A 19161-nucleotide genomic window follows, 5' to 3' on the forward strand; every position below is an offset into this window, starting at 1 on the left:
AACTTTTCCCTAATGGTGAAAATCTAGGACAGTGTCTCCAGGCTGTGGAAGCACACAGAAACGTACATGTTTCTTGTCAGATGTTGGATTTCCTTCTTTTTCCTTTCCCTCAGCCTTCCCTAAGTGTCTCTGTACAACACCAAACACTTTCAGACTTCTGAGTGCTAAAAATAATACAGTAAAACTAAATGATCGTTCATATAAATTTGTCAGGAAGTTTGAAACAAAACATCAGTGTAAGTTAAGTGTCTTGAGTGAGTTAAATGTGCTGTTCAGGACACACAGCAGACTGATCTTGGGGAAAATATGTAGACAAAATTTGACTGCTTCCTCTGAGCTTTTCATGGAAAAGAGCCCTTGCCAAGCTGAGCTGGCATGTGCAGACTGTTCTTCTTAAAGTGCACCCTTCTAAGTAAGGACCTGTACACATGCCCAGCTGCTTCATGGAGCCTCACAGATTTCAGTGATCCTTAAATTCTAAACTTCTGTGGTTGCAAGGAACCGTTACTTAAGAGGTCAGACTGTTCAGCCATAACACAGACCTGAAAAACCTCATTGAGTAACATTCTCCTGTTTGAATTGAAGTGTGTTTCCAGAAAGACATTCAGCTGTGCCAAAATGCTAGAAGTGACCAAGAACTCACCATGTCAATTTAAACACTGCTTCTTAATGAATATTTTGCCAATAACAGAGGGAAAATAGGCTTCCTAGCTCAAACAAGGCATGTGCTATGTTCTGAATTCAAAATGCCACTCGCCTCCAATACTTGGAGTTTTCCATAGGAAAATATAAGTTTGGTGTTCAGATCCATCTGCTAGCTCAGGCTGACCCCAGTTTATGAGAACTGAAGCACAGAGGGATTAGCAGTGTTGTGGAAGCAAAGAGACATTTCCCCGCAGTTAGATGATTAATACTGCTACAAGGCAAGAATTTCAAGGAGTCTTAACTTAATAGGGGATTAGCCTGTCAGTGTGCATCTGAAAACCACACCCTGTTAAAAGGTGGTGATCCTGCTGGAAAGTATTTTGTGGGTTTTGCTGATTCACTGGAGCGGCTGACTTGTTACCTCTGCCAGATATAACAGAAACAAAAGCAGCTCTCAGGCAGGCAGCATGTGTGTGTATTTCTGAGTCTGTGTGTACCCCATTGTGCATGAGGGATAAATTGGTGTTACAGGAGAGAATGCTGAACACAGTCATCTCAAGGAAAACAACAGTCTGCAGTTTAATATAATTTTATGCATTACATTGTCTGTATTTAATAAACACAAACAAATTAAGCAGTACTGAATACTGATACTATGCTTTGCTGTTTTGTTCAGACTTGGTCTTTGTACCGTTTGATGAGTAATTGTTATTTTCAGATGTGTAACAGTTTCACTGTCTCTGCAGATATTAACGAATGCCAGCAGCGATCAGTCTGTATGAATGGACGCTGCAGGAACACAGAAGGATCTTTCAGATGTATCTGTAGCCAAGGTTACTCATTGTCATCTACTGGAGATCAGTGTGAAGGTAAGCTTAGGGACTCAGCTACTGACTAATTTTTTCAATAAGATCTTGAGTATTTCAGCTATAGGAGTGAACTCTTTTAAGAATGGAGAAGAAATATATGTTGCCTCTCTTTCTTTCTCTACACTGCCAACCTTTTGTTCCCACCAACACAGCCACATATTTAATGGATTCTTAGAAATAGTCCCTGTCACCTTTCCACATACTAAAAGTGAGGACATGTGCTTCCAACAGTAAGATTGGAAGACCAGTTGATATTATTACCAAGAACAAGTCAGCCTTTCCAAACCTTGTTGTTTAAGTTCTGACATAGAGGCTCCGTATTACAAAAGCTTCTGCCAGTATATGCTATTCTCATGGGGGCCAGCTAGTTAAAACTTCTTCTCCAGCTGGTTTTGGGAACCTGCAGCCAGCCACCACAATCACACATGTGCACTGGCAAGAGTGCACATGAAAGAAAAGTATTTAGTAGATGACAAGTTCCAGCAGGATCTACTGGAGCTCACAGCTTGCACTGCCTCAAAATGCAATCTAGGTACTGAGCTTGCAAAAACAAAAGTAAGAAGTGAAAGATGTACAATATATGTATCAAGAAATGCTGTGTTAAAGGAAAAAAAAAACATTCTCTTATCTCTCAATAAAACAATTTAATTGTCCAGTAATTGGCAAACTGATATTTTTTTCTATTGAAGCATTTCAAAGCTACTCCCTCTTCTCTGTTGTGGGCTACCATATGATATGGTACATCTGCTGCACTACTCATGGTCACCTTGAGAATGCAAGATTACTTACCAGCAAGCGTAAAACAATTTAATTGTCCAGTAATTGGCAAACTGATATTTTTTTCTATTGAAGCATTTCAAAGCTACTCCCTCTTCTCTGTTGTGGGCTACCATATGATATGGTACATCTGCTGCACTACTCATGGTCACCTTGAGAATGCAAGATTACTTACCAGCAAGCTCCAGAAAAGATTCTACCTCAACTGCTTTCTTATCTCACACTAGCAGGGAGAAGTAGCTAAGAAGCATTTGTTAAGGTTTCACTGTACATGAGGTGTTAGCTCATAAAAGCTTTTTAGTCTCTGGTGTGCTTTCTGTAACTGCTGATCCCTTACAAGGTACAGCTTCTTACAGCTGTTCTAACAAACAGTGTTCTGCTGCTGGGTTATCCTCCACACAGCACTTGGAAGGCAGTCCTCACCTCTCCCTCACAGCAATAGGTCAGGAATCCTCCTCTTCAAATGATGCAGGCAGAAGAGCAGTTCCCCCTGGGCTAACCAAATGCTGTTTGCTCAAGACAAACTTGTAACAGACTTTATCATAACTGATTATACTGGATTGTCCACATTCCATGAGTGACAGGAACTCTTGAATTTCTCATCAACAAAGAATAAGGATATCTTATAAAAATCTCCTCAGCACACTGATACTCTTTGGTCCTGAGCTATTTGGACAATATGTTTGTGGAAGAACTTAATACAGTCTTCTCATCATTCATGCTGAGTACCAGCGTCTCTTGCATCAGCTTCAAGAAATGTGGGCTGATGATGCAATGGACTAGAAATTTGCATCAAATAATTTTGTTCTCATCTGGCTTCAAGAACTTCATTAATTACAGCAGATGTGAAGATACTCTGTCAAGAATCAAAGAAAAATGTGGTGTAATGGGGGACAGGTGCTTCTGCCTCCCAAAGACAGAACAGATAATATGCTATCATTTGTGACAACTGCTCATCTAAGTGGCTCAGAGTGGACTTCAGATGAAATTTCAAACTTCTCAGACTGCTTTGGTGCATTTCAAACAGCCCAAGAAGTCATGGTAGCTGTTGCAGCTCTCCATCACCTGGCCTGTCACAATAGGTCCACACTTTAACTCTTTCTTGATCATGCTCAAAGGCAGTTTTCAAGACAAAATAGTTTCAGGCATTTTCAAGGCAAAAGAAGAGGGATCATATCAAATAAGGAAAAAGAGTAAAACCATTCCCTTACCCCAGGATCTTTGTCTAATTTAAAAGTCTGGAACCAAATTTACAGCTTCTCCACCCAGTGACAGAATGGTTAATTTCTGTAGCCATGGTTTGTTCACTGAAGACTTCTGTAAATATTGGAAGTCCTGCAAAAATAATTAATCTCTTGAAGTGGAAGAAGTTCTGCTGTGCTTTCATTATATCCCTTCAAAATTTTCTGAAGTACAGGATATTATAGACTGCTTTTTGCACCTTGGAAACTAAAGAGAAAATCGCCTTAAGAAGGCATCTAGTGTTTCTCCACATAATGGCCTCTGATTTTTGGATTAGCCTATTTACCTTGATGTTTTATAACACTTCACAGAGAAAACAGAAAAGAGATTACAAAAACTGTGAGCATAGCACAGCACAATTGTCTGGAAAGAACAAAGTGGTTCAAATTTTGTCCAGTTTCTCGAAGAGCCAGGTGTGGGCATTTGTCACATCAGAGGATACCCAAAAAATGTGTGATGCTGTAAAACAAATGTGATTAGCAAACCACTTGGAAGAAATGTGTTTGTATAATTAGGTTTTCATCTGGGGCAGACGTTTTCTTAAAGATGTTGCATGCAAGAAGCGTTTTGCTGCTTTGATCATTATAACTTGTGCAAACTTCTAGGGGTATTGCGGAATTCAGCAGAATTATGCTGTGCTCATTTTCAGCTCTGCTTTTTGCAACTTGTGGCTGAAGTTTTTGTCTGGAAGCCCTTGTGCAGCGTTTTACTTGTGTAAGAATAAGTTATTTGCAAATAACTGGTACACATCAATGTATACATGCAGTATATCTTCAAGATACACACCCACATGTGTGTTTATCTTCTGCCTTGGTCTGTCATTCAGCAACTTGTTCTTGAGATGAAGTGACATTGAGACTTTCTGCTCATTGTTGCTCTGAATAAGAGGGAGCACGAAGTGTGAGCGCACCTGTGAGGCCTTGTCTTAACCAAAAGGGAATGGGAATATGCTCCAGCAGTTCTTATGTACAGACTGTACATCTCAAAGAACCTGTGTTACTGCAAGAAAGTCAGAAGCATAAGTCTCTGCTCTTCTCTTAGAGCTTTCAGAGATTTTGCTAGCCAAAATGTTCAAGACATGCATGTGTAAAGGGTGATAAAAAGCATTGAATTCTTCAAGCATGAGTTACTGCCTCTGATTTTTCTGGGGATTCTCATGAAGCACTCATAGGATCTGTGAAGAGTTGCATCAGAGAGAGGGAGGTTTGCATCCTATATGGAAAATAATGCATTTTTACTGAATTTGGCAGAAGACACCTTCTTGTTGTGAGACTTGGCATTAACTTAGCACAAGAGAGTCATTGATTTTTCTCATGCTCCTAGTCAAAATTAATTGCTTTTTAAATAAGCCACAATTTATTTTGCAGTTGAAAATGGTTATAAAACATGTGGTTATCTAAAGGTCATAACTTTGTCAACATTAAGTGCAATTTTATCTTCAATAACATTCATTTGTGTAAGAAAGCTATCCCTATTTCTTACTTTTATTAAATAGATTAAATCCCAAGGAGAATGATATAGTGTGGGCTTCCAAAGATAAATGTAGAAATGAGGTCATGTCCTCTTTTTTAATTACAATTGCTATTCATTCCTGCAGCACAGGAAAAAGTGACAATTCTAATCAGCTAAAATCCTTACTTAAGAAATCAGAATAATCAAAGTTACTGGGAAAAGTCTTTGATTACTGTTTTTCAAAGGAAGCTAACTACATTATCAAAGCAATAGACTGGGTAGATTATTAGGTAGGGCTCTGTGGAGGCTGAGGGAAGTTGCTTATGAGACAGTATTTTTAATTCAACTCTCTCACTTTCTGTTTGCTTTTAAAACTTAGAGGCACAGGCACCAAATACCTTGTGATCTTTAGCTGCAGTGAAACCAAAACTGTGTCATGTCACTGGAACGTCGGCACTTGCTGACCTAATCCTGTACCCAGAGTAGCTGTGCTCTGTTTCCTCCACTGGGCTGCCTTAAAACCCTTTCAAAGACAATGGGAAGAAAATACTTTCAGTGGAGAGAGTGCCAGTGTCCTGTTCTTGAAATATTTGATTATCTTGTGTCTAGTTTGTATCCTGAAACTTTCCCTGCTGTGTGTCAGCCATTTATCCCATGGATATTGAGACACTAGGGCAGAGTGTGCAGGCCTGAGACTTGATCCTGAACATGGTGTATAGGAGCTGGGAAACAAGATCCTGTGTGCCTGGTCTCTGGAGCTGGATTTATGGCTGAGGTGCAGCTCTGTGCAAAAGCAGCCATGCAGCTTCATGACTCAGCTGCTAAAAGCCTGTGAAATGGCTGTGTTGCATCTCGGGAGCTGCATGGAAAGCCCCCCATTAGCACAGCAGTGCCCACAGTGTGTTCCTGTCCCACGTGGCTGTGGTGTGAGCAGGCTCCCCAGGCATGTCCTGCCTGCTGTGACACACCAGCTCTGCTTGGGCTTGCCCACTCTCAGGGGGATGCCTGAGTCAGGTCACTTCCAGCTCAGGGATTTCTCTGTGGAGGTTTAAATACGTCCAAAGAAGACTATTTTAAATTTGCATTAGTAGGTAGTTTTTGTGTCTGTCTTCTAAATGTGCAGCTGCTTGGATTTCTTTTTAACTGCATTACTGTTATGATGTGCTTTTGTGAGAGATGCAGATGGCAGATGAGTCATATTTGCTAGGAATAAATCACATACAAACTCAAATTTCAAAGCCCTCTAGAAATATGAGAAGTTTGATGACACAATGAAAGGAAAATAACAAAGAATCCTAAAGCAGAGTAAACTTGATTTCCATGTATGCACGCAGTTGCTTCAAGTTATGTTGAAAATACTAAAATTTTCATCTGTTTTGACATCATCTAATAATTCAGTTGACTTTTTTCTTCAGATGTTGATGAATGCCTTCAAGACAGCAATGTTTGCCTAAGAGGAAGCTGCATAAATACTGAAGGGTCCTACAAATGCACTTGTCCGGATGGTTTCCAGCAGATAGCAAATAGGGGATGTCAAGGTATGAAATAGGTGTAAAAAAACCTGGATCATTATTATAAATGTGCAGATTTGTAAGTGTAACTTGTGATAGTCAGAGATCATGCTAAGGAAGAGAAACTCATTTATCATTTGTAGTGCTTTCTTACTCTTCTTATTTTCTGTTCTCATTCATTCTCTTCTCTTTGTAAATATATACAGAGAAATTACTTCAAGAGGCTGAAGTCTCAGCCTTCATAAGTTGAAAGGGAATCTGTGTTAGAACTAACAGAGATGCAGTGCTGCTTTTTTCCCAAATCCTGGAAACATTTGTTTTGACAGAACATTCTATGTGTTGTGAATCAGAGCTGTAACAACAAGAGCTGCATTGTTAGCATTAAGTCACATTAGATATTGCCTCTATAAAACACTTGCAGTACTTTGTGGAGGATGGGTGGGGATGAAGAGAATGTGTTATCTGAGACTGAGTCAGCATTGCCAAACCCAGGAAAACACTTCCCAGGTTTTAGTTCTGAACAGTCCCATCTTCATGTTGGCACAAGACCCAGGCATGCCTCATCACTTTTGCCCACCATTTTTGTGAGACAGAAACTATGGTATTAGAGCTGGAAAGTGATAACATGTTCATGTTCTAAATGGCTGAAGGGCCAGAACACTGGACTTTGCTTTGGCTGCTCATTTATGCACAGTTCAGACTTGAGCTGAGAATCTGGATTCCAGCTCATCCAAATGCAGATCTGCAACAAACACTAAATTCCCTGTAAAAGTTCTGAGTGTTCTGTGTGACTGCTTTCTAATTCAGAAAATACTGCATTCAGCATACAGAAGTGCTGTATTAGACTTTGCTTTAGCAGATAAAAGAGAATTGACCACAAGCTGAAATCAGTGGCATCTTTGATACCCATCTAATCTCTTCACTTTGCTATCTAAAGTAGTAGATATATGCCTCATATTTTAAATGGATAAATATAACAAAACTGAAAGCACTTATGAGCCAGCTAAGGGACAGACAGTGCAAACAGAGAGCTATTGAATTAAACTGGCAAATTTATCACAGAGTGCAGTGTCTGCAATTTGAATCTGGACTAGACTAGAAGTTGGGGATATGCGTTTTGGTAAGGAGAAAGTTGAAAAGACTCCAAAACTTGAGAAAGTGCAGTTTACTCTTTCAGAGGTATTATACTCAATTTCCCTAACACTGGTAATTTTGTTTTCCTGTCTTTTAATACATCATTCTACCTTGTATAATCAGCTGGTTTGGTTTCCAGTATTTTCCTGGCAGTTTTAAGACAGCTAAATCTTGAGTTCAGTATAAGAAGGTACAATACTGTCCTTGTCATTGCTGATCTCCCACCGTTCCAGATTTTCAGAGGGCTTCAGGAGGTAGTTGATGGTTTGCATTTACTATGAATTAGGAGAAAGCTTTATTCATGTAGGTGTTGTGTTCAGCACAGTGCACTTACTTTTCCTTAGGCACCTCATGCAGATACAACTTCCTGAGCTGCCTGCCTCTTTTCTTTCCTCTTATGGCCATGATTTCAGGACACTGGCTGGGAGGTTTACACACAGGCTAGAATCAGTTTGTAGCTAGAGAAAATTCTATAGTGGATGTCATGGTCTTGAGATGGTGATATTGAAATCATGATTTCTCTAGTATATCAAAATTGCTGGCTACTTTAATACATTCTGGATGGCTGTAAGCAACAAAAGGTACAATTAAGAATGAAAAATTCTAGTGTTTGGATGAGAGATGAATAAGCCTTATGGGTCAGTTTTGTTTGTAAATTTGTGTTTGGTTGCAGCATGGTACTGAATGCTTCTTAATGGGGTTTTTGTAAAGCAAAAAAATACAAAAGTACAATTACAACATGAATGATCATTTATATAAAAGTGGTAGTACCTTAATGAAATAATAAAGTCCTTAAGTTCTGAGGGCAGATTTGGTTGCTAACATGAGACATCAATCAAAAAAAAATACTTGTTTTTCAGATTCACAAGTTTGGAAAATTCATTCTAAGTTAAAAATAGAACAAAATAAAAGACACTATAATGAGCTCTTATATAGCAATGTTTTAGGATCATTCCCACTCCCTATCAGCAAAAAAGAGCATTTGGCTTTAAATTATGTAAAATCAGCCTTCTGGGAAAGATGCAGCTCCAAACCTGCTAGTAACATGTGGAGTCAGACACCAAAGTTGACTGGTGTGCAGCCATGAAAAAGCAGTGAGATGTGGATGAGAATACCTGTAACACAGAAGAAATGTGGGCTAGGGTGGCACTTAGGCTGATTTCCCACAAATCACTCTCTGCTCATCCTCATCACAGAGTGGTGTAGCAGGAGTATGATGCAGCAGAACATACTGACATCTATACAGAGTTTAAGAATGATCCCAGGAGATTTGGTTACTCTGGAAGAGGAGCCGTTCACACAGCTATTTACATAGCCAGTGGAAATAGAAGCTGCTTTTAAGATTAATTGAATTTAGGCTTAATATTAAGGCTATGATGATTTGCAAAGCTCTAAATGTCTCTGTGCTTTCAGATATCAATGAATGTGAGAGATCTGACCTCTGTTCACCACATGGAGAGTGTCTAAACACGGATGGTTCCTACCAGTGCATATGTGAGCGGGGCTTTTCTGTGTCTGCAGATGGACGAACGTGCGAAGGTGAGACAAGTTGTAATAATTCACTCCCATTGATTTGCTGTTGTTAGGAGGGTGAGAAAAGTAGTCAGTCAGTCGCTACTAACTCTAAAATCTGCCACTTAAATTTCTGTGGGTAAGACGCACATGAATATTCAGGATTATCTAATTTGAAGGTTAAGTGCATTGTCAGCAAGCCTGAGCTACCTGAATGTTCTCATTGCTGTGTGGAAGACAGCAGAACCTTGCTTGTCCAAACTTTTATTTAAAATATACAGATTAAGTAACAGAATAGTAACTCCAGTGAGAAGTTGTAGTGAAATCCAGTAGTTCTATTATAGAACTTCAGGCATTTTGAAATGGCAGAAATGGAGTAAATAGCAGTCATTAGATCTTTATAGAAACATCAACCAGGAGCCTGGGATTTAGGGTAACTATGTTTTTTGCATTGCTGTGTCATGGTAATATATCCTGTTGCTAATGGTATACACACATTTGTAAGTGATGCTGCTCTCCTGCACTGAATTTAAAACAGGACACTTGTGCCCAGTGATACCAAGAAGGTATGTGGCTTTGTGAAGTCAGTGATGCTGATAGAAAATAAACTCTCCCCTAACTAGATTAAGAATAGCTATTCTTATGGTTGAGAGGAGTGTTTAAGACAGTAAGGCTTGTCAGAAAAGTTCAGAAGGGGAAAAAATTATATGGTAGTATTTCAGCTGGATGCATACTGAGGAGAAGCGCTGAGCAGATGATAGCTCTGTCGTAGAACCAATGGGTAAGGGATCTCAAGCACCCAAGAAATAAGCAACATTCTCTCTCCCAAATAATAGGCCAGTAAATGCATATGTGATTGGTTTTCACGGGCCAATTCTTCTCATAGTTCGCTTAGTGAACTATAGTGAGAATGTTTGTCCTTTGGTGGATGAAGTACACTGAAACTTGTGTCTGACTGTTGCATCTCCCTGCTTATACCAGAGCAAAACGAGCATTACAGCTTTATTACTGAAGCTGGCATATAACCTGCCATGTATTTAGTAATGTGATCTCTCATGAAATGAAATACTGTGCTGGCAGGAACACTGTTACGCTTGATGTCAGGGAATGAGTGCTGTATATTTAGATATAGCATAACATCAAACACACCATTTGTGCTTTAGTTATTATTGGTAATTATAAAAAATTCTCCAGTGTTCTTTAGTGCTTTTTTCTCTCTAAACATTTACTTCATTTTGTAATCATGGTGTTAGTTGAAAGAAACATTCTCTTACTGCCAAGACAAAAGCCTGATCTAGTAGGCCAGAGAAAGCGAATCTGAGTAACTCCACTGATTCATGGAGGAGGCAGTATTTTATGATTTGAAGTAATGGGGATAATTCCAAAGCATGTTCATGGACTCTTTCATCAGCATGTATACATTTCACCCAGTGTTTGGGAAGGATATGGCCACATATCTTCAATTGCTCTGCAAGAAAAGTAGTAGCAGGTGTTTTGCCTCACTCTTGAGCATAGCTATAAAAGAGGGGGGGAAAGTGGCTAGTGAAGAATACAGCCTTCTCTTTGTAGAAGCCAAACACTTTATTTCAAAATGAAGCTAGAAAAGAATGCTTATTGACCTTGTGAAATCAAACTCCCAGATATTAAAAAAAGCACAACTTAAAAGGAACACAACTTAAAAAAAAAAAAAACAACAAATCTGAAGTCATTCGTATCTATTGTTAGGAGATGTACCAGAAACAGTGAGCTCCTCTGCATCTCTGACATCTAATAAAATAGCAGTTTCCAGGGAAAGGCTGCTATCATATATGAGGAAGTAATACAAAGTTAATCTCCGTTAGAATAAAAAAGCCAAACTTCTACTAAATAGAAAAGGATGAAATCACAAGATCTTATTTCCAGGATTGTGACTAGTTTTGGAACTTTTTAATGAAGAGTAAAACAAGTACAAAACCAGCTGAGCATGCTTCACAAGTAATTGGTGTTGTGTATGGAATACAGATCAGACTTTATATTCAGCACTTGGAAAAGTATTTTAATAACTTGGCGAAGCAAAGGTACTTCTAGTCTCTGAAGCAGCAGCACTCCTTTTCCACCACAATTAGTTTCTCCATTCTGTCATTTTAATAAAAACAACTCCATAGTTTTGAAAAAATTCATTTTAAGGGAGCACTGATGGCATCAGTGTCAATATTTGTAGTGGTGTCAGCTTCATGCTAAAAGGCAAGAAGAAACAAAAGGAATGTATGACATACTGAGAAAGCATGTGGCTACCAGCCGCAGGAGCTACTGTTCTTTACACTAAGTACCTCTGTGAATTTAATTCTAGTTAAGTGAGTGAGGATAACTGTTTATACCATCAGAGGAAGAACCTGAGAAAATTTTCCTGGATTCACACACCTCTCTGTACCTGGGGAGCAGATTTTCCATATCTCCAGACTTTTTTTGTATGAGTTTGACTTGGGTTTTTTTGAAGTTTGAAACAACAACAGCACAAAACATTTAAGATCCTCATGTGGTTTAGTTCTGGTATGGAGTTTTTGTGGCCATTGGCCAAAGTAAACTGAACAGCTGTGGAGACTGTGTCTTCTTCCAAGATGTAGACAAACTTTTGTTGCAGCAGTGACATTCGACTGCAGCCTGGCCTCAGGCTCAGAAATTTGACTGCACCGGGCTCTCTGAACTGGAGGCTCTCCGAGTGCTCCTTAGTTCCTTGTTGAGCTCACTGGGGTTCATGTAAAGATGGTGTTTTACCCAGCTGGCTACTAGTCAAATATGTTGGCAAAACGTCAAGTTAGAGGTTCTCTGATGTTTAAGTCAATACCCTGCCTCAAGCACCTCTTCTGTCTCCATGGCCCATCCCATATGTCTCTCATTGGCTTCTCACTGCTGCAACAGGCAGTCCAAAAAAACTGACTCATCCCACCAGAGCTCTCCGACCTCTACTTCTTCCTTTTTATGTATGCATGTTATGGGTAGCCCTGGAAGTTTCAGAATCAGGGCTCTGCTGCTCTAATCACTTTGCAGGCCTGTCTTAGGAACCAGTTCCTCTTCCAGACATATTTCTATGTAAGTAGATTTCAGTGAGATTTAAATATCATGCTTGAGGTTGAGGTTGCCTTCATCTTGTTCAGGTTGTCAGAAAACAGTAGCACAGTGTTGAACTGCACAAAAGTGTGCGTGAGTGCACACATCTTGCCTTTTGACTAAAGCAGGCAGCACTGATTAATGGATTCTAAAATAGGTTTTAATTACAGAGTACTGCTTTAGTCACTCTATAGACATAGGATATATTAGTTTCATACTTAGTTTTTCCCCCTGACTTTGCTTCCATATAGCAAGAGAATTGCCGATTACAAGCCTCACTCTTTATGGGGTGATTAAAGAAGCAAATGTCCTTTCCGGCTGTAAAAAAGAGTCCTTTGAGTGAACTGTCTAGACAAGGAAAAATATTTGGTGCTTGGACCTTCTCTGTAATATCCCATGCACTGAAAGATGTACTTTTTAGAAGAAAAACTGTCTTCTGTGGCTGTATTATATACTGAATTAGGACAGTTGCTGCAATCACAAGTTTTGTTTCTGTGGCTTTTTTAGTCAATGACCTTGCTTTACCTATGAAGATCCAACTGCATGAACCATTCCCCTGTTTCGTTTAACATTTAGGTTTTAAGTAAGAAGAGTTCTGTAATTTGGGTAGTTCTAGAATCTCCAGTTGTAGTTTCTTCTGCATAGGTTTTTTACAGGAACTGTCCCGTGGCTCAGGAACTTCCATAGTTGTTGAAAACACAAACACTGTGTTATTGTCGTCTGAAATTCCAGGCTGTCAAGCCACCATTGTTTACTCATTTTGAACTCGTTTACTTAACAGAGCTTTCTGATTAAGAGACAGAGTATTCAGATTTTTTTACTAGGTATGTGAATCCCATGTGACTTTTAATAGCAGATATGTTATGCAGGTACAGCAGCAAGAAGGAGGGACCAGAAAAACACAACTGTAAAAAATTTTTATTTTCTTCCTCCCAGTGACTGCATATGCATCTTTTTATAATTCTGTCACTGTGGGGACTTGAAAAGGAAAAGGTATAAAAGGTAGTTCTTGACCCTTCACCTCTGACAGTCTTTAACACAGATAAGTTTTTTATTCACTTTGCTGAATTAATTCTACTAGGAAGGGTTTGTGGTAGGTTTCACTAAGTTCAATATCCAGAAACCGTCCAAATTGTTGTATTCAATTCCTTGAGAATAAGCATACTGGCTATTGTATTCTTTGCCAAATACATAGCCCTTTCTAAAATAAATTCCTTGAATATTTTTCCTTTGTTTAATAAATCATGATGTAAAGACCATTAAAATCTTTACTGCAAAACTTACAAACCAAATAATTTTTTCTGCCAGTTCCATCTGCAAGTATTTTTAATAACCATCAGTTATACTCATACATGTGTCCTAGATTTTGGTGTATTTAGTAGGTACAGTTTTTGCCTGCATGTTGTATGTGAGCTGAAGTTTGTTAGCCGATGGATCAGTTCAGTAGGAAAAGTGAGTTTTCCATCACTTAAACAGCCTAATATAAAACTACATGCCCTTCTGAGATAAATGTTAAAGTTTCACAGTTTGTTCCATTGGTACAGAAATGGTCAGACAGGTTTTTTAGCCTTTTAAAAAGTGTCCATGCAATTCCAAATCTGTTCAGACCCCACCGCAGCACACAGGAGGGGCTGGTTTTCAAGATCCGAAAAACACCAGTCCCTGAGGCACACAAAGCTTGTGCAGGTGAATTTGAGCACTTGGGTTGCAGGAGGGCAGCAGAAGAGGTAACAGGTATGGATGGTAATGACATGCTGCTCAAATTTCGGTAGCCGGGGGGCTGTGATCACACTGTTCAAAGACCAAGAGTTCCCTTTCAGCTCAGCATAAATCACAATTTACAAGTAAAAAAGTCCTTGGTTGGTGAGTACTGTCAGGATAAGACTGCAATGCATCTTTGCTGAGTTCTCTAGGTTTTTGTTTGACACAGCTGTGGAGAGCTGGAGGAGTAGGCAGGACTACATTTGAGCCCTACTCTGTCCTTACAGAAAAGCACCAAGTGCTACGCACCTGTTTGGAGAAGCCTTCTCTCTGTGGCACTGCAGGATTCAGTCCCAACAGTTCTTTAGTTCAAGGAGTGCCAAAAGCGTTCACTGGAGGTAAAATGATCATAGGCTCCATCACATGAAGGGCTACCAAAATGGGCAGAATTAATGATAGGAACAGGCACTCAGATAAATCACTTTATTCCCCATTTGAAATGCAATTATCCCTTAAGGAAATGTGCAGAAGGAAAGCAGCACCTTTACTTAATGTTTTTTAGGAAAGAAATACAGCAATATTTTCTCTGCTTCAGACTGCAGAGGAATATAGAAGGCAGAAGGTACTAATCCTAGTATCCTGGCAGGTTCATTGACACCTCATAACATCTTTAATGACCACATATGGCCAGGGCTTTGGGTTTAGGTCTTACTTTGAGTGGAGATAAACGTAATGCATTCCTAGCACTTATAACACACTTACAAAAATAAACCACAGTCTGCCACAAGCAGCTCTGCTTTGTTGTAATTTGATGGGCAGCTGAGTCAAAGGACAGATTTACACGTGCAAGTGACTTACTTGTAAGGCCAGCAAACCAAAACTGCAACTACAAAAATGAAAAGGCCAGTACAGAAAACATTCTGGCATTGGAATTACTTTGTGTACCTGAGTAAGATGACTTGTATATGTAGATTTACAGGACTTCAGATAGAAGGCTCAGTCCACAGATATTTGCCACTAACACTGTGAAACTGTGATCTGTGCTAAGAGCCAGAATGAAATCTGTGCAGCACTTCTGCGCAGGGGATGTAGCTATACCCTTGAAGTCTTTTTGTAGGCACAGTGAGTTCAGTTTCACTCATGTTGTTGACTGTATAATAGTACACTGGTAGAATCTATAAGTCAGCCTGAGAAATTATTTAAACAATGGCTTAGTCTGTGGTGTGTAACTTCATGCTGTGGTTAGCAAGTTTGGTGAAACAGATGGGTGGAGGCAGTTGCCCATTGCTGACACACTTACTGCAAAGCTAACACTGAAAGAATGTCTTAAATTGTTTGTGTGCTTCCATTAATTTTTGTGTCTTGTCCTTGTGTTCCTTCCCAATGTGTTGAGGCATAGCTGCATCTGTTTGCAAAGTGGCCCATCTGTGGGTGTTCTGCACTCAGTGAATGTGTGCCTTTGGCTGTCACACAGCCTGTCTGATGCTGCAATTCTCCCTGCAGATGTGGATGAGTGCACGAACGGCACGGTGTGCGGCACTCACGGCTTCTGTGAGAACATGGATGGCTCCTACCGCTGCCTCTGTTACCAGGGCTACCAGGACACGCAGGATGGGCAAGGCTGCACAGGTGAGCCCAAGGGCGCTAGCAGTCACTGCTGCAAAGTTCAAGGGAGCAAAAACAGCATTCCAACAAAACACATTTCACACTTTTGTCTTCTGACATTTTTTTATTAAAGTTATGCCACTTACTATTAAAATAGGGCTGGGCTCTTCTTTACTCACTGAACTTTGTGCCAGATGGAAACTTTACTTTGTATCTATTTAATGAAAACCTGTTATTAGGGCAAACAGAAGGCAACAGCAAATAAGCTGTTGTATTTTATTTCCTTTAAAAAACCCAAGAAACCTCCTTGTTTCTGCATGTCAGGACCATTCACAAATATAATAGCATGAATTTAATATCTTAGCCCATTTAAGTGCTACATCTGTTTAGTCTCTTAGCTGAGTAACCAGGACCCTGCACTACCCCCTGCAGGAACTAACATCTGGAATGTGGCAGAGCCAGGCAGAATTTAGATGGCACCTCCCAAGGCATATGGTGTTTAAACAGATTTTGACATTAGCTTCCAGCTCCAGGAAAGACACCTATCACCATTAAATGATGTGGGATTTTTGTAAATGTGTAACTACTGCACATTTCTTTTGTGACTAATAGGTTTCCAGATCTGTTGTTAATAGTGATGGCTGAAGAATTGAGGCAGCACAAGTTTATAATATAAAATTAATACCAGATCAAGGAGAGGCATTCAGTAAGCAATTTCTTCAAGCCAGACTCAGGATGAAACACATTTACTGTAACAGAGGCCTAAATGGAATACCAGAGAGGAGGAATTAGAAGTTTTACAGAGTGTTTGTATGCATTTTCTAATATATTAAGTAGTTTTGTTACAAAATTCTTTATGCCATTTAACACTTTCTTTGCTGCATACCAAAGTATATTTTGTCATACAGTGACTTTTCATGGATGAAAACAAATGAGACAAAGAAAGTAAAAAAATAAAAGGCAAAAGGAAAGGATGCTGTGAAACTAAATTTAATTTTGAGTTCACACTGAAGTAATTTGGAATCACAAAATAATGCTTTTTTTTTTCTTGTATAATACTGTACAGTATAAAATACTCTTATAAATTTTGAAACCGCTTATCATCCAAAACAATTTAAGGGAAAATTAAGTCTCTAGTTCCTGACTAGGCAATGTTCCCCAAAGAAGACTTATTCCTTATGACAGGAAGCCAGTAAAAAGATAAAGAAAAATCTGAATGCATTTTTAAATGTGAGCAAACTCTAAGTTAAAATTCTTACTTATATAAAAGCACACAAAAATCAACATTTATTCAGATAACTAGATTTTGATAGGCAAGAGGTAAAAAGGATGAAATACTGCTTCACAAGTAACTTGCTTCACAAGTTAGACCACACTCAGTTATAGGAATTTCTGAATTGTGATACAGAAATTACTGTTTCTGATACTAATCAGCATAACTTCTGTCTACGAATGAGATTCGCTCATTAGAAGTAGATTTTCAAATGTCAGCATTAGCACCTAAAAAGAAAATAAAGTTAAATGATTTTGGTAGTATTTGGTAATCCTTGCTTAAACAACAGACAATCCTATCAGTCTATCAGACAAAAGCATTTCAGGTTGGTTAGTTAGCAGGTGTATGGAATCCAAGTTAAAAATATTTGGAATTTTTTGGAGGGAGGAATTTTGCAGTTTTCAGCGGGGGTCCTTGGGTGACCTGGGCACAACTTCTGTGGGTCCCAGAGCAGCCTGTGAGTCCATGTATAGACATGTGGTGGCAGTGGGGCTGGGGAATTCTCTGTTTTGTGATTGTTTACAAGAAAAATGGTATTCTGAGAAGGAAAATTAATTATCTTTTTTGTAGCGCAGTCTGAATCTCAACATAACCTGTTCATTTTGCTCCTTGAGTTTAGTGAAAGTTTGATAATAAAGATAATTATTGGGAGTCTTAAATCCCAATAAGAGAATACACAGAAAAGCAAGTATTTAACGATGAGAAACGCCAAGAAAACAGTGCTCTGGTCTACAGTCAGCACCTATCAACACTAAACTGTACTGTGACTTTCAGGGGTCTTTATTCCAAAGGACTTACTACTTGTTTATGAATCCACTTAGGTATTAGTGAATTTTTAATCCTTCCCCAGAGATCACATCTGTAATCTGGCAGACAATATTGGCACAGGCACAGCAGATAAAAGAACAGTCAGTAGTGGGTCTCAGTTGATTTCTGGTTTGGATTTTTTCCCCAGATGTGAATGAATGTGAAATGTTGAGTGGAGTATGTGGCGAAGCCCTCTGTGAAAACGTTGACGGTTCTTTCCTGTGTCTGTGCTCCGATGAAAACCAGGAGTACGATCCAATGACCGGACAGTGTCGCTTCCGTACCTCACCAGGTAAAACACCAGTGGATTCTTGCCTGCTTGGCGCGATTTCAACTGCACACTGAGCCATTGGAAAGGCAAAGCTGGTTCCAGTGTTGGTGTTGCTTAAACTACAGCAGAAAAATGTAAAACTTCATCATTGTCTTGAAAGTGTGTGCATGAGAAGAGGTTTTTCTAGGACAGAATATGTTATCAGTGAATCATTAGCAGGGAAAATACAGGAGAAACACCTTCTAAATGTTATACATCAACAGACTTGGCAGTAATATTGAGCAATTACTACAGGTAAGAGTAAATAGTCTTGCTGACTCTACTGTATGAATGAAATCTGATATGGAATCAAATCTATGGCCTGAGTGACTTCGGTTTTTGTCCAAACTTTTACAAACACCCATTAGTATGCTTGGACAATGTTTAAGGGAGCATATTATTAAAATCAGGAATTATAATTAGTTGTGGTTTCACCCCAGAGGCAACCGAGCCCCAAACAGTGACTTACTCCCCTAGAAAGCTCATGGGTTGAGATAAAGAGAGATTAATAGGGAAAGCAAAAGCCACACACACAAGCAAAGCAAATCAAGGAATTAATTGACTGCTTCCCATGGGAAAGCAGGTGTTTAGCCATCTCCAGGAAAGCAGGGCTCCATCACACTTAACAGTGACTTGGGAAGACAAAAGCCATCACTCCAAACATCCCCCCTCTTCCTGCTTCTCCTCATTTTATGAGCATGTCCTTCTGTCTGGAATATCCTTTTAGTCAGTTTGGGTCACCTGTCCTGGCTGTGTCTCCTCCCAACCTCCCATGCACCCCCAACTTCACCAGTGTGGCAGAACAAAAAGCAGAAAAGGCTTTGGCTCTGTGTAAGCCCTGCTCAGCAATAACAAAAACCCTATATTATCTATCCTGTGTTCAGCACAAATCCAAAAACCAAACCCATACCAGCCACAGTGAAGAACTGTGTACCAGCCAAAATCAGCACAATAGTCTTATCTTATTAGCATTATCTAGAATCAATGAGTCCTAAGAGAAGGTTGTTGGGAAAGCAAAACCCCAAACCACTACATTGGTGTCGACCTACCTCTGTTGTCAGTCTCTCTTGAAGTGTCCTTGCCTGCTTTACTCCTTTAGTCCATATCCTACTAGTCCATTGTACTGGATTTTTGAGCTTTTCTTATAAAGTGTTTTGGGTGTTGAAAATACTACTGGAAATACACAAATTGCAAATAGTTTAGAACTCTTAAAGCTGCCTTCACATTTCTACACTG

General features: G+C 39.4%; 1 protein-coding gene across 7 annotated transcripts in view; it reads left to right on the forward strand.

The window, feature by feature from the left end:
- Nucleotides 1-19161, forward strand: part of LTBP1 (latent transforming growth factor beta binding protein 1) — a 187451-nt gene that overhangs the window by 135334 nt on the left and 32956 nt on the right. For 6 of the 7 annotated variants that reach the window (XM_005416252.3, XM_031061012.1, XM_031061007.1 and 3 more), the window contains 5 exons: nucleotides 1392-1514; nucleotides 6401-6523; nucleotides 9044-9169; nucleotides 15434-15559; nucleotides 17764-17907. In XM_005416252.3, coding sequence (XP_005416309.2) covers nucleotides 1392-1514; nucleotides 6401-6523; nucleotides 9044-9169; nucleotides 15434-15559; nucleotides 17764-17907 — 642 coding nt within the window. The remainder of the gene's footprint in view (nucleotides 1-1391; nucleotides 1515-6400; nucleotides 6524-9043; nucleotides 9170-15433; nucleotides 15560-17763; nucleotides 17908-19161) is intronic. The other variant, XM_031061025.1, reaches the window with a different exon arrangement.

Source organism: Geospiza fortis, unplaced genomic scaffold (assembly GCF_000277835.1).
Source record: "Geospiza fortis unplaced genomic scaffold, GeoFor_1.0 scaffold41, whole genome shotgun sequence".
NCBI lineage: Eukaryota > Metazoa > Chordata > Aves > Passeriformes > Thraupidae > Geospiza > Geospiza fortis.